The following is a 16,797-nucleotide window of genomic DNA, read 5'->3' as shown; positions in this document are numbered from 1 at the left end:
CCTTCATGGGGGTTACATTTTGTCATGGAAGAACTGCAGGAGAAAATCAGTAGCCAGCCAGCTTACGCCCAATACTGAATGAACAGAAACACAACCTTGAATGGACTTGAACAAGGGACGCTCCTTACTAATGCCGCTCCCTAGCGCCCCCTGCTGCCTCCATCTTGCACAGGAGGCCCTGGGCCCGCACCTTCCACGCCGGCTCCCGCAACAGGCACAAGTCTGCACTTGGCTGACACACCCCATGAGCGTCTTCTTGGCTGCCAGCGGCATCTGAGCTGGAGACTCCCCGGCTCCAGGCTCCAGAAAGGAAATGGCCATGGCACACAGTCTAAGAGCGAATCTGGAGTGGACAGTGTTTCCTCAGAGGGAAAGGGGGCCCCTCGTCCAGGCAAATCCCCGGAGGTGGGGACCGCGGGGAGTAGGGCGCCGGCCTGAGAGGGAGGTGAAGAGTGTGAGGAAGCACACCAGATGTTTATTGCTGTTCATGGGGCTGCGAGTTCGCTGTGTCCTCAGTGAGCCCTTTGCTTTTAGGAGAGTAGTTCTATTCGATGAAAGGATGCAGTTTCATAACATCAGCTGTAAAAAGCAAAGGGTGTGCATGAATTTTCCCTCACCGAAGGCCTTCATTTAATGGGAAAATAGGAAGCGAGCTCATTTCCTAGAATGTCAGTTCCTGGAGGAAGTGACTGGAGTCTTTCATGTATTCTGGGCACTCGGCGGGACTTGGTTTATGCAAGAAGGTGGAAAACCTCAGCATCAGAAGACCTCAGTTTTCTTTCTGGTTCTGTGACCCTGGGAGCGTCCTCTCCTTCTCTGGGCCTGCAAGTGTCCTTGTGGCTTTAGTCCCCCCCATTCCCCCCTGGAAGGCTTTGAGAGGGAGCCGGGAGGCAGCAGGCAGAGCTCAAGCCGCTGGGGCGCAGTGGGTGGTGATGGGGAGGGGGGGGTCAGCGAAGGAAGGCAAGGTGTGGGAGCTCCCTCAGTCCTCATCCCGTCAGGCTCCCGGGGGAGAAGGGATGGCGAGCCACAAGGATTGAAGAGAGCTCCATGAACCCAACAGCCACGTTTTCTCCACCCCGCCCCCCCCCCCCCCCCCAGCCTTTGCCGGCAGCCACAACGTTGGGAATGACTACTGGTGGGTAGCTTTCGCCCGGCGTGCAAACCCTGGGTTGGACCAAGTGAAAACGCCAGGGATTGTTCAGCCCTTCACCCCCCCACTGGCACCCACGCGGCGGGGGGTGGGGGGCTCAACAGCAGCTGCTCTGCCACAGAAGGCCTGCAGCTCAGGGGAGATGGACAGAGAGGGATGGAGCGTGGGCGAGGAAGACGAAGGTGCGCACAGCCCGAGGAACTGAGCGGAATTTCAGATGGGAGCTCCTGGGTTATCCGAGGCAGTGCTGGCCCCCCCACCCCCCCCAAAGGAACTCAGTCCAGGGGAAGTCAGAACGCCGGACCTGAGTCCTGTATTCTTCCCTGACAAGCAGGGTAACCCTGAGCAAACTGAAGGCAGGAAAATTACTTCCGTTTCTCTTTATCCAGAACTCCTTTCCTTTGTGGAGCCCGCAGCACAGGAACAATCTGAGCTAGTCCTTTTAACAGAAAAAAACGTTCCTGAGAGTGAAGCCAAACAGATTTGAACCAGTTCTTGCTGACTAGAAGATATTTAACAAAATCATCTTGATAATGTTTATCTGATTTAGGAACTGAGAATAGGACCCTTCAGTCAGCAGGAAACAAACACCCGTTTGTAAATGTCTCAAGTTCAAGTCTAACTTTAGAACCAAATAAGAATAGAATCTTTTAAGCAAAATGTATTTTCCCAAACAGGAGATGAGTCCGCTGGGGCACATCTGAAAATATTTACTTCGCAGATACTGAAGTTGTTTTTGGTATCAGACAATATAAATTGCTCAAATGCAAACAGTATTTTAAAAGTTACTGGTGAGGCTATTACATACATTCCGATTTGCACAGACCTTCTCTTGGCATATTTGGTGTTTTTCTTCATTTGTTATTTGTTTGTTTGCTTTCTTTTTACATTTATTCATGTAAAGCAGGGATTGTTAAACGAGGCTCCAGAAAGCCTGTCAATTTGGATAGGGAAAAAAAAAAAGCGTCTTTATTTTCAGCATCTTCTAACTAAATTTTAGGTTTAACATTTCATTCTATATGAAAATAGCCGTAAATCCAAAGCTGTATTAGCAGGCCCTGTGACTTTGTCGCTACCAATAGAAATCACAGACATTTTATGTTACATTATGGTTGGTGCAGATACCATGCAATAAATAGCATTTCTGCTCAGACTACTTGGAAATTAGGCATCCCTCCCCACTTTTAAAGTATTTGAAGATCTTGTTTTTAAAGTGTTAATGAAGATGGGGCACCTGGCTGGCTCAGTGGTAGAGCACGTGACTCTTGACCTCAGGGTCATGAGTTCAAGCCCCATGTTGTGTGGAGCCTACTTTAATAAATTAGTTGATTTAAAGTGTTAATGAAGAAGGACATGTATAGTTCAAATTTTAAAAGTATTTTGATAATAGTATTTCAATATCATGTGCTTCCTTTGCAGTCCTATATATTTTCTACATTTAAAAACACCTTCCTGAGAAGGGTTCCACAGATTTCATCCATGATGATGAAGGCGCTTTTGCTCACACGCACACACACACACACACACTCACATACATGGTAAGAACTAGCCTCGAGGCTATCACTGACAAGGGTGCCTGATATGCTGGGACTGGAATTACAAAGTCCTCCCAAATACAAACCCACACTTGTTTTAAAGCTGGGGGCAAGGGAAGAATTCTGCTTCCAACTGCTTCTACAGGATTGCTCTTCCCTGAAGCCTGGTGGCATGCTGCCCCTGTATTCTGGCTGGCTGTTATTTGTCTGTCACTGCCACAGGGACAGAGGGACTATGTCTTAGGAATGTCTGCATCCCTGGTTTCTAGCACAGTCCACGATACAGAAGCAGGTCTCGATAGAGTTTGCAGAGTAAATGGAAATATAAACTAGAAATGAATCCTTGTTGAAATAGACATGCATGTGATCATGTTGGGTGAAGTGGGCCCTGTGTGAACGTGTGTGCACAAAATAGGGTGGGGATATAGGGAATGTTGTAGGGATATGGGGTGCATAAAGTGAGACATTCTTTTTGAAAAGAAATTCCAAACAGACTTCTGGAATGTCATATTCTAAGATGTTTTCTGGCCATGTAAAAACAATTCCCCTGTGCGTGGCCCCGCCCAGCCTCACGTGACCACCTCTTGCTCCCCCCACGCAGGGGTGGCTCCCCAGTGTATATAAAGCTCTGTGCAGCCAAGGCATGAGCCAGCAGGGCCACCCATCTGGACACCTCACAGGGTGGGAGAGCTTTCCCAGGGAAGGCTTGCCCAGTCTCTGCACTGAGGGCTTCTGTACCCATCACTGCAGTAGCAGGCCCAAGATGCCAGTTGCCCAGCTGCTACTTCTGGCCTGTCTTGTATGGGGTTTGGAGGCCAGGAGGGCCCAGCTCCAGAAGGCCAATGACCCGAGCGGCAGATGCCAGTATACCTTCAGTGTGGCCAGCCCCAGTGAGTCCAGCTGCCCCGAGCAGAGCCAGGCCACGTCAGCCATCCAGGACCTGCAGAGAGACAGCAGTGCCCAGCGGGCAGACCTGGAGTCCACCAAAGCCCGGCTCAGCTCCCTGGAGGGCGTCCTCCACCAGCTGGCCTTGGGCCAGGCTGCCGGGCCCTCACAGACGCACGAGGGGCTGCAGAGGGAGCTGGGCACCCTGAGAAGGGAGCGGGAACAGCTGGAGACCAAAACCAGGGAGCTGGAGGTGGCCTACAACAACCTCCTCCGCGACAAGTCAGCTCTGGAAGAAGAGAAGAGGCGACTGGAGGAAGAGAATGCGGATCTGGCCCAAAGGCTGGAAAGCAGAAGCCAGGAGGCAGCGAGGCTGAGAAAGGGCCAGTGTCCCCAGGCCCACAGCTCCGCTCAGGACGTGCCACCAGGCTCCAGGGAAGGTAAGAACGTGGGGTGAAGGGGCCCCCGAGTCCAGAAGGTGACATGGCTCATAGTGACCTGTTATGGGCGGCCCGGGCTTGCGTTTCCTTGCCCTTTCCTCTCTCCCCGAGACCGTCCATCTAGCACGAGGCAGACGACTGAAGGAGGGCAAAGCAACCATTCTCACATATTACTAGTCATTTAGCTCCTGAGAGTTCCATTTGGGCTGGTGGTTCCGAGTTCTTGTGCCTCCCATGATGGCTCCCCCAGTCATAGCAAAGTGCGAAATATAAGGACCAGGTGAGACGTATGTGTATATGATTAGTAGAAAGTTGCCAACTATCCTGCCTAGAAAACTATTCTTTTGTGAATCTTTGGAAATTGTGATTCCTACCTTTTGTTATTAAAATGACCTCTATTTATGAGATAACAATAGATTTATGAAACCATGATAGATGGTAGGGTTTTTTGTTTTTTTTTTTAATGTGCTGTCTTGGCAAAATAAAGAGGTGGCAACCCCTTTGTCGGGTTCCTCACTATGTTGTTTGGGAAGTTTTCTTACTCTTTGCCCAATCGGAGAACCCCTGCTTTCAAGTCCCCGGGCCACTCCTTGAGGTGGCTCTTTCTAACTGAGACTCTCTTCCATTCATCCTGGTCTCTGCTCGAAGGTGAGTCCGTGCATGTGCACTGCGACAGGGGGCACTCTCTCTCCATTATTCGGGAGGATGGTATTTGTGTCACTTTTTGTGAAATTGTGCTCCCAAATATTCCCTGTTTCATAATTAGTTTTCTGATCAGGAAGAAACAAGTGAGCAGGACAGTTAGCCCAGACTCTTCAGAGACGTCAACATCATGAAAGAAAGACAAGGAGGTGGGGCTTGTTCTAGATTGTAGAAGGCTAAGGAAAAGTGGCGGCCAAATGCAGTGCCTGGCTTTGGATTGGGTCTTACATCCAGGGGAGAAGAGCCACAGGGACAGGTTTGGAATCATTGAGGAAATTTGAAGATAGACCACCTCTTAGGTCTTATTATTGATTAATGCTCAGTTTCTTGGCTGAGAGATGATACCGTGGTTATGAAGCATATCCTTCTTCTAAGGAGACACAGACTCAAGTACTAGGGGGTAAGTTGTCAGAATGGCTGCAATTTACTTTCAAATGGTTCAACAAAGACTATAAATGTATCAAGAGTGACAGAAACAAAGGAAAAACAAATGTGGCAAAATATTAACAAATGGTGAATCTCAGTGATGAGCACACGGTGGGGGGGTGCTTTATTATATGATTCTTTCAACTTTTCAAATGGTTTGGAAATCTTCAAAATAAAATGATTATTTTTTTAAAAGGGCTTTCTAGGGACACCTGGGTGGCTCAAATGGTTAAGCATCCGGCTCTTGACCTCAGCTCAAGTCTTGATCTTAGGGTCATGAGTTCAAGCTCCACGTAGGGCTCTGTGCTGGGCGTGGAGCCTACTTTAAAAAAAAAAAAAAAAAGGCTTTCTACCTGAGAGGCAAAGTCTGCATGTAAATGAGACTGAAAAAACCCAAGAGTCCATGCCAGGGTATGACCTTGGACAAGTCACTTAACCTCTGCACCTTGGTTTCTTATCTGTTACGTGGTAATGAAAATTCTTCCTCTGAGTGATTTTTGTGGGGTTCAAACGAAATAACTCTTAAGTGTAAAGGATTTTTAAAAATCCTGTATTTCTATAGTTGGAAGAGACTCGATTCTAAATTTTACAACAAAGAAAAATAAGGTCTGAAGACACCAAGGGCCCCGGGAGGCACAATGATCGGTGGTGGCACGAAGATTTGTTGAACCTGAGTCTCTGAGCACAGATAAAAGAATCAGTATTAATAGAAACACAATGAAGCATTACTTATTTCAGACTGTTAAGTGATGGAGTCATATTCTCAACAAAAACCTGTGTGTGTGTGTGTGTGCGTGTGTGTGTGTGAAAACAGAGGCAACGTTTTGGTTTTTTTATTGTCCTGTGGTCATTTAACAAGACTTAGGGAATTTATTAGATGTGTTTTCTAATTTTACATTTCTTTTTCTTCTTTCTAGCTGCTCTACTTTTGAAATAAGGACAACAGCCCCTTAGAGTGAACTCCAAGCTTGGAAAGTCTTTTTAGCAATTTTTTTTTTCCATGAGGAGGAATTACATTAGCCCAGGAATGTAGAGCTGCAGAGCCTCTGAGCCACTGGCTCGTTTTGTGCAGATGTGGAAACTGAGGCCCAGAGCTGGTCTGTGGCCACCTAGTCAGCTAGTGGCAGAGCCAGAACCGAATTCTAATTCAGTCCCTCCCACCTGAGGTCCAGTGGCCCTTCAGGACCTTGAAGTGACCTCTAGTTTATAGAACCTAAAGATAAAAGACAGAAAGTCTACCTTTAGTTTACTATTATTATTATTATTATTAAAGATTTTATTTTAAATAATCTCTACACCCAACGTGGGGCTCGAACTCACAACCCTGAGATCAAGAGTCATGTGCTCCACCAGCTGAGCCAGCCAGGCGCTCCAGGAAGGTTACATTTAAACATCAGGGAAAGAAACGTTTGGAACAAAAGATGGGCTTCAAGGTCCTAGATCTGAGGGTAAAGGGCTTTCTGGGCGACTGGAATTTAAGTGTGGGTGTGCTTCATGTAGGGGCAGCAAGAGCTGGGGGGCTGGGAGTGGAGGGAAGGGCTTAGTGAGGCTGCCTCCAGCCGAGGGAGGCCACAGAAGGTGGACTTTTTCTCACTCTGCCTGTCATTCAAACTGTCACCACCGCTGTCTTTATCATATAATTGTTACCTAGAAAAAGGTCTCCTTAGAAACACAGAAATTACTTGTTGTGTGTGTGTGTGTGTGTGTGTACACGTGAGAGAATTGAGATAGTATATATATATATATATAATTTTGTAGTAATCACTTTGTAGCAAAATGTCTGGAAACCTATTAAGCCCATGGGGCACCTGGGTGGCTCAGTCGTTAAGCGTCTGCCTTCGGCTCAGGTCATGATCCCAGGGTCCTGGGATCGAGCCCCACATCGGGCTCCCTGCTCAGCGGGAAGCCTGCTTCTCCATCTCCCACTCCCCCTGCTTGTGTTCCCTCTCTTGCTGTCACTCTCTGTCAAATAAATAAATAAAATCTTAAAAAAAAAAAAAGCCTATTAAGCCCAAAGTAGAAAAATACAGATTACCAGATGATCTATCAGAGTTGGTTATCAGTGTCACAAGAGAAGCCCCTCTTTCCCTTTATCTGACCTTTACTTCAGATTAGTCCTCCTAGAGAACAGAGCCTGGGATGGGGGCTTGTGTGCAGTGGTATATGTGGGCAGGGAGCAGAAGCCAGGTTAGGGGAGAGTGAGTCAGGGAAGGAAGGGGAGCCAATAAGGAGTGGGGGGCATTCTCCAGTGGAGCCCCACAGTGGGTGGTGGAGGCTTGAGCCCACCACGCCCTTCTGGGGAGCTGTGTAAAATGCAGTGGAGGAAGGAAGCATTCATCCGTGCATCCGATACTCTGCTGGCCCAGGATCATCACGCCAGAGGGTTTATCCCACTTCCAGTTTGCACAGATGTGGGCACCAGGCTGGCTCTTGCAGAGAGCGAGAGAAGCCGGGGCAGGGCAGCTGAGGCAGGGTCCTCGCAGGGGACATTGGCACAAGGCAGGTGGCCACACAATGACTGGGAAAAGGTGGGCAGGATATGGAGGAAGAGCACCAGAGGTGTTCAGTGCAAGTGCTGCAGATAATAATCTCTTGTGAGGGTTGCTATGCAGATTAGAAGTGCCGGCACAGGGTGGGCATGCAGTAAGTGGATCATAACTCTGAAGGGTTTCTTTTGCTTTAGCTGCGCTACTGTTTTAAAACATCATTTAATGATTAAAACATCAACACGTACATAACATTTTTGTAACACACATATTGATCTGAGAGACAGTACCTGGAGCAACACCCAGGACGTTAGTCTGCTAGCTAATCTTCGCTTTCCTGGGGAGTTTCTAGGTTAAGCTCTCTAGAATGTGTCTGCAAAGCAGAGGTAAGGGAGATAGGGCAGAGCATGCAGAAAATTTCCAAAATTTTGTAAGAGACATGAACTTTTCAACCACAGAAGGACTGAGTTTTAATAGAAACAAATAAAAGCTCTAAAAATATTTAGCTATTGGGTACAATACAGTCCGTAATATTTTCATAACCTCTTTTTGTTTTCACACCACAGAGTGAAATATGAGTGATTTTTAAACATTCCAGAGAAATTTTAATTTTGACACATTTTTACTGAGGACGTTTCATGTATAGTTTGAGCTAAGAATACTGAGGCGAGTAACTTGGCCGAAGTCACACACCTGGTACAGGGCTGGCCCGACCTGGAAAGCTATGACTTGGGGCCCGATCCAGGCTCGTTCACACAACTGCTTCCCAGCCTTTGGGCTGTGTGCATCCTCTCCCACAGGCTTCTGTCCTCATGCCTCTGACCATTGCCAGGTGCTCCTGGCCCGCACAACCAAGAAGCAGCCAGCGGACTTGTCATCCACCCATCCCATCTGCCAACTGAGAAAGGGCCGTGCAGTGATTCCGAAAGCCATTCCCTGACAGTATGTTTCACTGTGGTTCTTGTTTACTCCCAAGACGGCACATGAGGTGTGCTTCCAGCAACCGCGAAGAAAGGCGGTGGGGGTGAGACAGGGAGAGGGAGAGGAAGAGGCAGAGGCAGAGAGGAAGAGACCGGGAGAGGGAGGAAGAAAAGGAGCCCTGTGCAGAGCCGCGAGGGCCTCGGTGGCCCCAGGCAAGGAACTCTGCACCAGCCAGGCACCTGGTCCCTCTCCTTTGGCGGCCAGTCCGCGGAGGCACGGACTGGGAGCTGTGTGCGCACGCGCAGCAGTGCGCCGGAATCCGAGCTCGGCTCCAGGAGTGGGTCACCCCCCAAAGTTCTGAGGCGCAAGTTGGAGGCTGTTAGGAAGCCTCAGGTAGCCGTCTGCACCCAGTCAGGAGACAGAATCCACACGGCAAGTTAAGTCTTGTAAGTTATATATTAAAAATATAAAGAATGGGGTACGATGAAAGAGCAACTATGAGATATAAGTAAACTCCACACGGCACCCCAGGGCCGAGGGAAGGTCCCAGAGGAAGGACAAACTTGGAAGGGGGTCAGGCCTCACTGAGGAAGGGGAGGTGCAGCCCAGCGGAGAGCGGAGAAGCTGGAGAGCTTCTCCAGGCTGGAGCTGGAACGACCACCTCCCGAGGGCGACCGGCAGCCTGCGGCGTGGACACAGTGGAGGCAGGGACAGGCTGCGCGAGGGGGGCCTGCAGGTGAGGCCGGCTGAGCACGGGGTCCCTGTGCAGGGACTCTGGGTTCCGTGTTGACAGGGCTGTGGAAAGGTTATGGCCAGGCTGTGGCTGCAAGGTCACAGAGGAACCACGTCTTGGACCCGTGGCTGGGGCAGGGCTCCACCCGATGTCCTCGCGCTCACACTGCCAACCCAGTCCCCGGGGGCTACTGCCGCGGACCGCCCTCCCACAGTGTCCCTCCAGCGCCCTCTACCGAGAAAGCTTGACATCGTGCCCACTTTACAGGAGAAATCCTTGTTTTTCGGAAAGCATCTAGGGAAGGATGCATTTGGCACCAAGGGGCAATTAATTTATAACTGACAAACTTCCCCCACCACAGGTTGGAAAGTTTTGCAACTGCCATGGCCTTGGCAGACTTGGCTCAAGTCCTAGTCCCACCACTAACTAACTGTGTGACCTTAGGCAAGTTACTTAACCTCTCTGAGCCTGTTTCCTCTTTGGCAAAATGAAGATAATATCGTCCACGTCAGGACTGTTATGTGGAATAGAGGTGATACGCACAGAACCTGAATCATAGGAGGCACTAATAATTAAATTAGTGGCAGACTGCAATCCTAAAGCCTTTTTCTATTTCTTTAAAAGTTGTGAAGATATCAGATCACATAAATAGTTTCTATGAAACTGCTTTGAAATGTGGAAAGAGCCATAAGTACCTGCTAATCGTGTCTTTTCACAAAGGATCTGTTTTCAGTACTTCAATATTTTAGTGATCTTCAGGGAAGTCACCCCAGAAAATGCTGGTCTGGGTTTGTTTTCCCCACTTTCTTTATCCCCTCTGTGGCTAAAGTGGGCATTTTTCTTAATTTTCTTCTCATTGATTTGCAGGTGTGTACCCTGACTTTTCTCAGTATATATCTATTTCTCAGTAAGTCACTAAGCTCCATGATCATCCTAGCCACAGTCACAGAATAAAATAATGTGCATCAGGTGCACAGAAGAAGGAGCTGGTACAGGGGAGGCCCTTGTATGGCAACTGTGGGTCCTGGAGCTGAAGGGCAGGGAACTGGGCTGGGGCAAGGGAATCCTCTAGAAGTTTTGTAGAAATGCCACTGCAGTATTTCTCACCTCACATTGCCTAAAACTTGCTCCGATATCCTGAGAATTAATTGAAACAATTAAAGCAGTTTGAATTATTCGGAGGAAAGGTACCAAGGAAAAGAAACCGCTCACCTCCGGGAGTTTGCTCAATGACCTGCTTTTGAGAACTTGCCCTGCCAGGTGTTGCCGCGTATTTGAGCCTCTGCTCAGTGTGGGAGCCTGGGCAGGCAAGGCAGGGGTGGGTTGCTCCTGATAGCCAGGGGTCGAGGCTCTGTCATTATCCCGTGGAGACGGGAGAGGCAGACGGAGAGGGTGAAGGCCTGCACTCCAGGAAGCAGGGATGGTTACAAACAGCTCTGCTCGCCCCTTGTAGGGGAAGGGGGTCCCTCACTCTTACCTTTTTCTGGCAGCACGGAAGAGCAGGGAACCTCGGGCACCCCGCCTCTGCCATGCCGACCACCAGTCAGCACCAATTCCCGGGAGAGGAGGACGGTGGTCGTGAGTGTCCTCAGTTGGTCTAGGGAACCTCCATCTGACCTAGTGAATCAGCCTCTGCCCTGGGTACCTACCCTCTTAGGTCGAGGCAATCTTCAGAGTGGGGAGCAGAGGAGTCTTCTCGCCTCCACAGATTTTCAGGCAGACAGAAGGAGATTCAGGGAACCAAATGAATTTCCTAGGACCCTCCAGGAGCCATTTGAATTGTCCAAGGGGTCCTTATTCCCAAAGCAGCCTAGAATGAACCCACGTTACTCCTCAGCGAGAGGACTTTGCCAGAACATGAACTCCTCAAGGGGACCAGGGACCGACTGTAATTATTCACCGTGTATGTCCACACCTTGCACAACTTTGCACCGGTAGGTGTTCCAGAGGGGCTGGCTATTTAGATGGGTGGACAGCTCCCCAAGGCTGGGGAGACTGAAGACGTGCCATGTCCCTGGAGGTATTCCTGATCGCCCCTGGAGTTTGGGGCTCACATCTAGAACGTCCTCAGTTGGTTACACATTTTGGCTTAAGGGTCTTAACTGCTCATGCAGCCCACTCGGGACTGAGGGACATCCCAGGGTGGGAGGACGCACCCCCTCCAGACCTGTCACTCCTGGGGAGGCCAGTTAACACCGGGCAGAGAGCTCTGCAGCGGGCAGCCCCACACAAGCCTGAGAGCTTCTTAGCTGGATAGGAAATGTTCTCTACCTCCTTCTAGTACTGTGCATTGAAGCTAAATACCAGCAACTATAAGAGGTACCTGAGTCCAGACATGTGAAAATGTGAAAAAATGTGTGTGGCTTAAAATTGATGACATGTGTGTAGCCGGAGGGGTTCAGTGTTCCATTGTCAGCTTCTGTGCCTGCGAGGTTAAATTTAGCAAAGTGAAGCAAACACGTGATAGGAGACAGAACGTCTTCCTCACCTTCTCAGCTGTGCAGGAGCCCAGCCCCAGGCACTGACTGCCCTCGGAGACCGTGACACAGGAATCCTGAGTGGGGAGCCAGGTCACTCAAGGGGCAGAGAGCTGACTGAGATGGCCAGCAAGAGAAAAGGCCAATGTTTCAAGCATATCTTTTTATTCTGAGGCTTTGACGTCTGGGCCTCGCAGGGTTAGCTGATTCCTGGAGATCCTGTATGACTCACCTGCCAGCACGCCTTTCCCATGCACACCCACCGACCCATAGCGCACGCCCCGCCCGGCCTCCACGCCCACGCCCCGCCTCCACGCCCCGCCCCCCTTCCACGCTCCGCCTCAGTGGGCTCTGGCTCTCACACTCAAGGCCACTGTCCACCTGCCCGCATCACCTCAGAGCCGGGGACCAACTAGGGACAGCCCCATGCCCCAGAGCCTGCTGAAATTATTCACATTAGCCAATCCTAAGCCTGCTTACCCGGCCTCACCCGTTCCTTCCCACAGGAAAAACAATAAAGGTTCTTGCCCATGTTTCCCCTCCTGCCTGAGTGACCCTGGTGCTGCCCCATGTGGCCCCTATGGCGTGGGTGTCCTTGGGAGTAGTGAGTATAACAGACTATCTTCTCATTAGCTGTCAACTCCTGATCTGTTGGCCTCATCATACCTGAATCATAAACCTACATTTTAAAACAGCTAAGCCTGTTCCTCGTGGCTTTTGCTTTTTCCTTGTATTCAAGGACTCTTGTATAAGCCTAATCCTAAACCCAAGTAGCGAAGTGTGACAAAGTGTGGTAACTTCATATCTAACCGGCGTCCTCCACACCCCTTCCCTCAACGTGCGCAACCCCCACCCTAGCCCGCGAATTCTTGTAGGAATTCCGCACACTCTGTCCTTGTCCAAAACTGGTCTCAGAAAGGAATCTGACAGAGTATTTCAGTTGAGCATGTAAAGCTGAACACGTTACCTCTCACAGGAACATTTGCGTCATGACAGGGGAAAGAACCTTATGTCATGCAGGGAATCGTTAATTGTTGAATTTCGGGCATCCCGAAGATGGTGAAGACCTTCTCAATATCCCTGAATCACACCTCACCTGCTCATAAATTAGGAAATTATTTTAATTTTGTACAAGTTTATTTTATTTTGAATACCCTATTCTGTGCAAGGCACATCGCTATGCAATTTATTATTTGTGAGCTTTTTGTTATGGGAATTTTTCAAACATTCACAAAAGTAGAGAGAACAACAAGAACCCCAGTGTACCCATCACCAAGTTCCAACAGTTGTCCGCCAAATCCGATCTTGTTTTATCTCCACCCCAATGCTACATATTTATTATCTTTTTTAAAAATCTTCTTTTAAAGTTTTATTTGTTTAGGTTATCTCTACACCCATCTACACCCAACATGGGGCTTGAACTCACGACCCCAAGATCAAGAGTCACATGCTCTTCTGACTGAGCCAGCCAAACCCCTACATATTTATTGTCTTAAAACAAATCCCAAACCATCATATCTTTGGAAGTCTATTTAAATACCATCCTCAGCATAGTCTTTGGGCCATTTTTCCTCATACTACAAGTTTGTCTCTTTCTTTTAATATAGTTTCTAAATGGAATGTGGAGACCATGAACTTCCAGGAACTGAAGTCAGAGTTAACTGAGGTTCCTGCTTCCCGAATCCTGAAGGAGAGTCCATCTGGCCATCCCGAGAATGAGGAGGGAGACCCTGGTATGAAGTTAAATTTCTTCCCTTTTGTACACACATGGTCTTTATCTGTGACTGTTCTGTGTTCAGAGTTGGTCAGCCCGCTTTGCAGGGAGGCAGGGAAGGGGGAGAGGAAGAGCCCCTCTCTGCTCCCTTTCCAGAGCACGTGGGCAGGATGTCGGCCTTTCCTAGCAAAGCCCTGTATCTCACTCACCACCCACTTGGGGATGGTGGGCTCAGCTGGGCTGCACTGGGGGAAGAGGAGAGATGGGTTTATTTTACCCACTTGATTGCCACATAGAAATTCATTACATTTTTTAGTAGATCCTTCATATCTTTCTTTATCTTAGGGCTGGATGGATGCACCATCTCAGCACATAGCACATACTCAGAAAAGGTATATTTTCTGAACTTGGGTACTGAGGAGAAGTACAGGTGCCCCTCTCCAAAGTGTTCCCTGAAAGCCAGACTTAAGGCAGGCTGTGGTTTTCAGAAACTGTGACTATCCATGTTATTAACAATTATTCCCAGCTGAAGATCATGCATGCAATGGGGACGTTTTGAAGTCTTCAAAAAACAATTCCCTGAGACATGAGCAGCAAAGACTCCCCACCTTCTACAAGGAAAGTGAAGAAAAAAAAAAAAAAAGCACAGAAATCTGTTGTGTTTATTTCAGCTAAATCTAAATTTTCAACCATCTCTTCATTACATTTTAAAAATTATGTTCGGGTTTTATTGTATTAAAATGGTGCCTTTATGTGGCCCATCAGTTTGGGCTTGAAGAACTTTGTTTTACAGAGTTTCTTATAATGACTAGATTTTTGTTTCATTTTTATTTTTTTAAAGATTTTATTTATTTATTTGAGAGAGAGAGGGAGAGCACGCACAAGAAGGGGAGGGGAGGAAGGGGCAGAAGGAGAAGGAGAAGCAGACTCCCTGCTGAGGAAGGAGCCCAACTCAGGGCTCGATCCCAGAGTCCTGAGATCATGACCTGAGCGGAAGGCAGACACCCAACCGACTGAGCCACCCAGGTGCCCCTGTTTCATTTAAAAAAATGAAGTAAATCAGACATGAAAGTCATAAAAAGTAGCATAATGGACACCTGTGAGTTCCTGCCTGGCTTCAATCAAATATTAGAAATACAGTTTGAAGCCCTCTGTGCAGCCTTCCTCTTTACAACTGATACTGAAAAGGGGAAGTTCAATTCATATGACATTTTGATCACATAATACTTCCTGGGCATTTACTCTCTACCAAGTACATAACATGTATAATTCCATTTAACATTTACAACATCCCTACTACCCCAAAACACTATCCCCTCTACCAATGACCAAGCCGAGGTCGAGGGGGCTGAGGGACCTGAACGTCACCCAGTCAGCGGAGGGCAGAGCCTGACCTTAACCCCAGACGCTCCGTCTCCGGGGTTCTGGCTTTCGCGGCCACGGGGCGGAAAGATGGTGGAAAGCGTTCTGGGTTATGCGTGTCTTTAATTCCCCCAGGATGCGGAGAACTGGTTTGGGTAGGAGAGCCGCTCACCCTGAGGAGAGCTGAAACGATCGCGGGCAAGTACGGCGTGTGGATGAGAGACCCGGAGCCTGCCTACCCGCACACCCCGGAGACCACGTGGAGAATCGACACGGTGGGCACGGACATCCGGCAGGTGTTCGAGTACGACCGCGTCTCGCAGTTCCTGCAGGGCTACCCGTCCAAGGTGCACGTGCTGCCGCGGCCGCTGGAGAGCACGGGCGCCGTGGTCTACCGGGGCAGCCTCTACTTCCAGGGCGCCGAGTCCAGAACGCTGGTGCGCTACGAGCTGACCACCGAGGCCGTGAAGGCTGAGAAGGAGCTGCCGGGGGCCGGCTACCACGGGCAGTTCCCCTATTCGTGGGGCGGCTACACGGACATCGACCTGGCTGTGGACGAGACGGGCCTCTGGGTCATCTACAGCACGCAGGGGGCCAAAGGCGCCATCGTCCTCTCCAGACTGAACCCAGAGAGTCTGGCCCTTGAACAGACCTGGGAGACTAACATCCGGAAGCAGTCGGTGGCCAACGCCTTCCTCATCTGCGGCCGCCTGTACACCGTCAGCAGCTACTCATCGCCGGATGCCACGGTCAACTTCGCCTACGACACGGCCACGGGGCGCAGCAAGGCCCTGAGCGTCCCCTTCAAGAACCGCTACAAATACAGCAGCATGGTGGACTACAACCCCCTGGAGAAGAAGCTCTTCGCCTGGGACAACTTCAACATGGTCACCTACGACATCAGGCTCTCCAAGATGTGAAAAGCCTCTGGCATCAGGAAAGGCGGCCGGACACGATGGTTAGGGCTCCGGGGGGCAGAGCCCGCCTGCCAAAGCCCCTGCAGCTCTTCTCTGCATTCTCAGCTTTCATTATTCACCCAGAAGAATGTGCGTGGGCCCCAGGTCTGCGGGTGTGGGACTAGCAGTCGGGGGTAGGGGGGAGGTTAGACGGTGTCCCAGTCGATGGGCTCGTCCTCGGTCAGCTCTTAAAGGGCTGTGTAAACGAAATAGTGCAAGTTCTGTGGTGAGTTGGGGCCAAAGTTATAAGGCATAGTAGTCTCTTCATGGAAACCACAAGGCTTTTTATAAAAGGCCCTCACTGGCTAAAAATGTGTGGAGAAGAGCTCGGGCGAAACAGCTTGCCCCACATGGCACCAGGGTCGTCCCCGCATGCTGGGGACATGGTTACCCCACACCACAGTTAGAAGAAGAGGAGCAGCTCCTGTGGCCACCGTCTGTATGGTGGGCTTCTAATGCTTTACGTAGCGTCCAGTGGGGCATGGCCTTTGCCCTGTGAAATAAAGCCATCTTACATACTGTCCTCCTTGAACTTTGTGGGCTACTTTGCTTACGAGAAGAGTATTGATTCCGGCCATCAGATAATTCCTTTTGGTTGGGAGCTGTGATTGCAGGACGCTAACAGTGTGGGGTGTGTGTGTGTGTGTGTGTGTGTGTGAGACTGAGAGGCCTGTGCCCAGTTTTGCGGTGCTGCCCAGGACGACCCCAGGCCAAGAGTGGAACCCACCCCTCCGCATCCCCAACTCCTGGTGCTCTTGGTTCTTCCCAAACCATCTTATCTTTCCCCAACTCACCCTCTCTTCACCCTGGCTGCGTGTTGGTTCTTTCTGGTTGTCCTGGGCTTGAGTTCCATAAACAACAACCCCAGGTGAGCAGACCTGACCCCATTGGTTTTTAGTAACTGGACTTGCTATCTTGAGGTGCCACCATTCCTAGCAGGAGAACACTTTGTCTTGCCAATTCAGCTTGGACTCTGTTCCATTAGCATGTTTTCAGTCTGTTCAGGTTTC

At 49.6% G+C, this 16,797-nt stretch overlaps 1 protein-coding gene across 1 annotated transcript; it reads left to right on the top strand.

Annotated features, from left to right (window-relative positions):
- The first annotated feature begins 3,291 nt into the window (after positions 1 to 3,291).
- On the top strand, positions 3,292 to 16,310 carry MYOC (myocilin). The gene is made up of 3 exons (XM_006736389.3): positions 3,292 to 4,010; positions 13,363 to 13,488; positions 14,967 to 16,310. The coding sequence occupies exons 1-3, from the start codon at positions 3,329 to 3,331 to the stop codon at positions 15,749 to 15,751; spliced, it is 1,593 nt and encodes a 530-aa protein (XP_006736452.2). The 5' UTR covers positions 3,292 to 3,328; the 3' UTR covers positions 15,752 to 16,310.
- Positions 16,311 to 16,797: the final 487 nt, after the last annotated feature.

The sequence above is a fragment of the Leptonychotes weddellii genome, chromosome 6 (assembly GCF_054177405.1).
Source record: "Leptonychotes weddellii isolate Sample4059 chromosome 6, ASM5417740v2, whole genome shotgun sequence".
In the NCBI taxonomy this organism is placed as follows: Eukaryota; Metazoa; Chordata; class Mammalia; order Carnivora; family Phocidae; genus Leptonychotes; species Leptonychotes weddellii.
Note: the sequence above shows the minus strand (reverse complement) of the source record. Positions and strands in the feature narration are given on the sequence as shown.

What these genes read in the sequence shown, in the direction of transcription:
- MYOC (XM_006736389.3), top strand. Translation starts at nt 3,329, where the DNA reads ATGAGCCAGCAGGGCCACCCATCTGGACACCTCACAGGGTGGGAGAGC. An exon ending in GCCACCAGGCTCCAGGGAAG is followed by an intron (nt 4,011 to 13,362) that starts GTAAGAACGTGG and finishes CTTTTAATATAG; the next exon opens with TTTCTAAATGGAATGTGGAG. An exon ending in GAATGAGGAGGGAGACCCTG is followed by an intron (nt 13,489 to 14,966) that starts GTATGAAGTTAA and finishes TAATTCCCCCAG; the next exon opens with GATGCGGAGAACTGGTTTGG.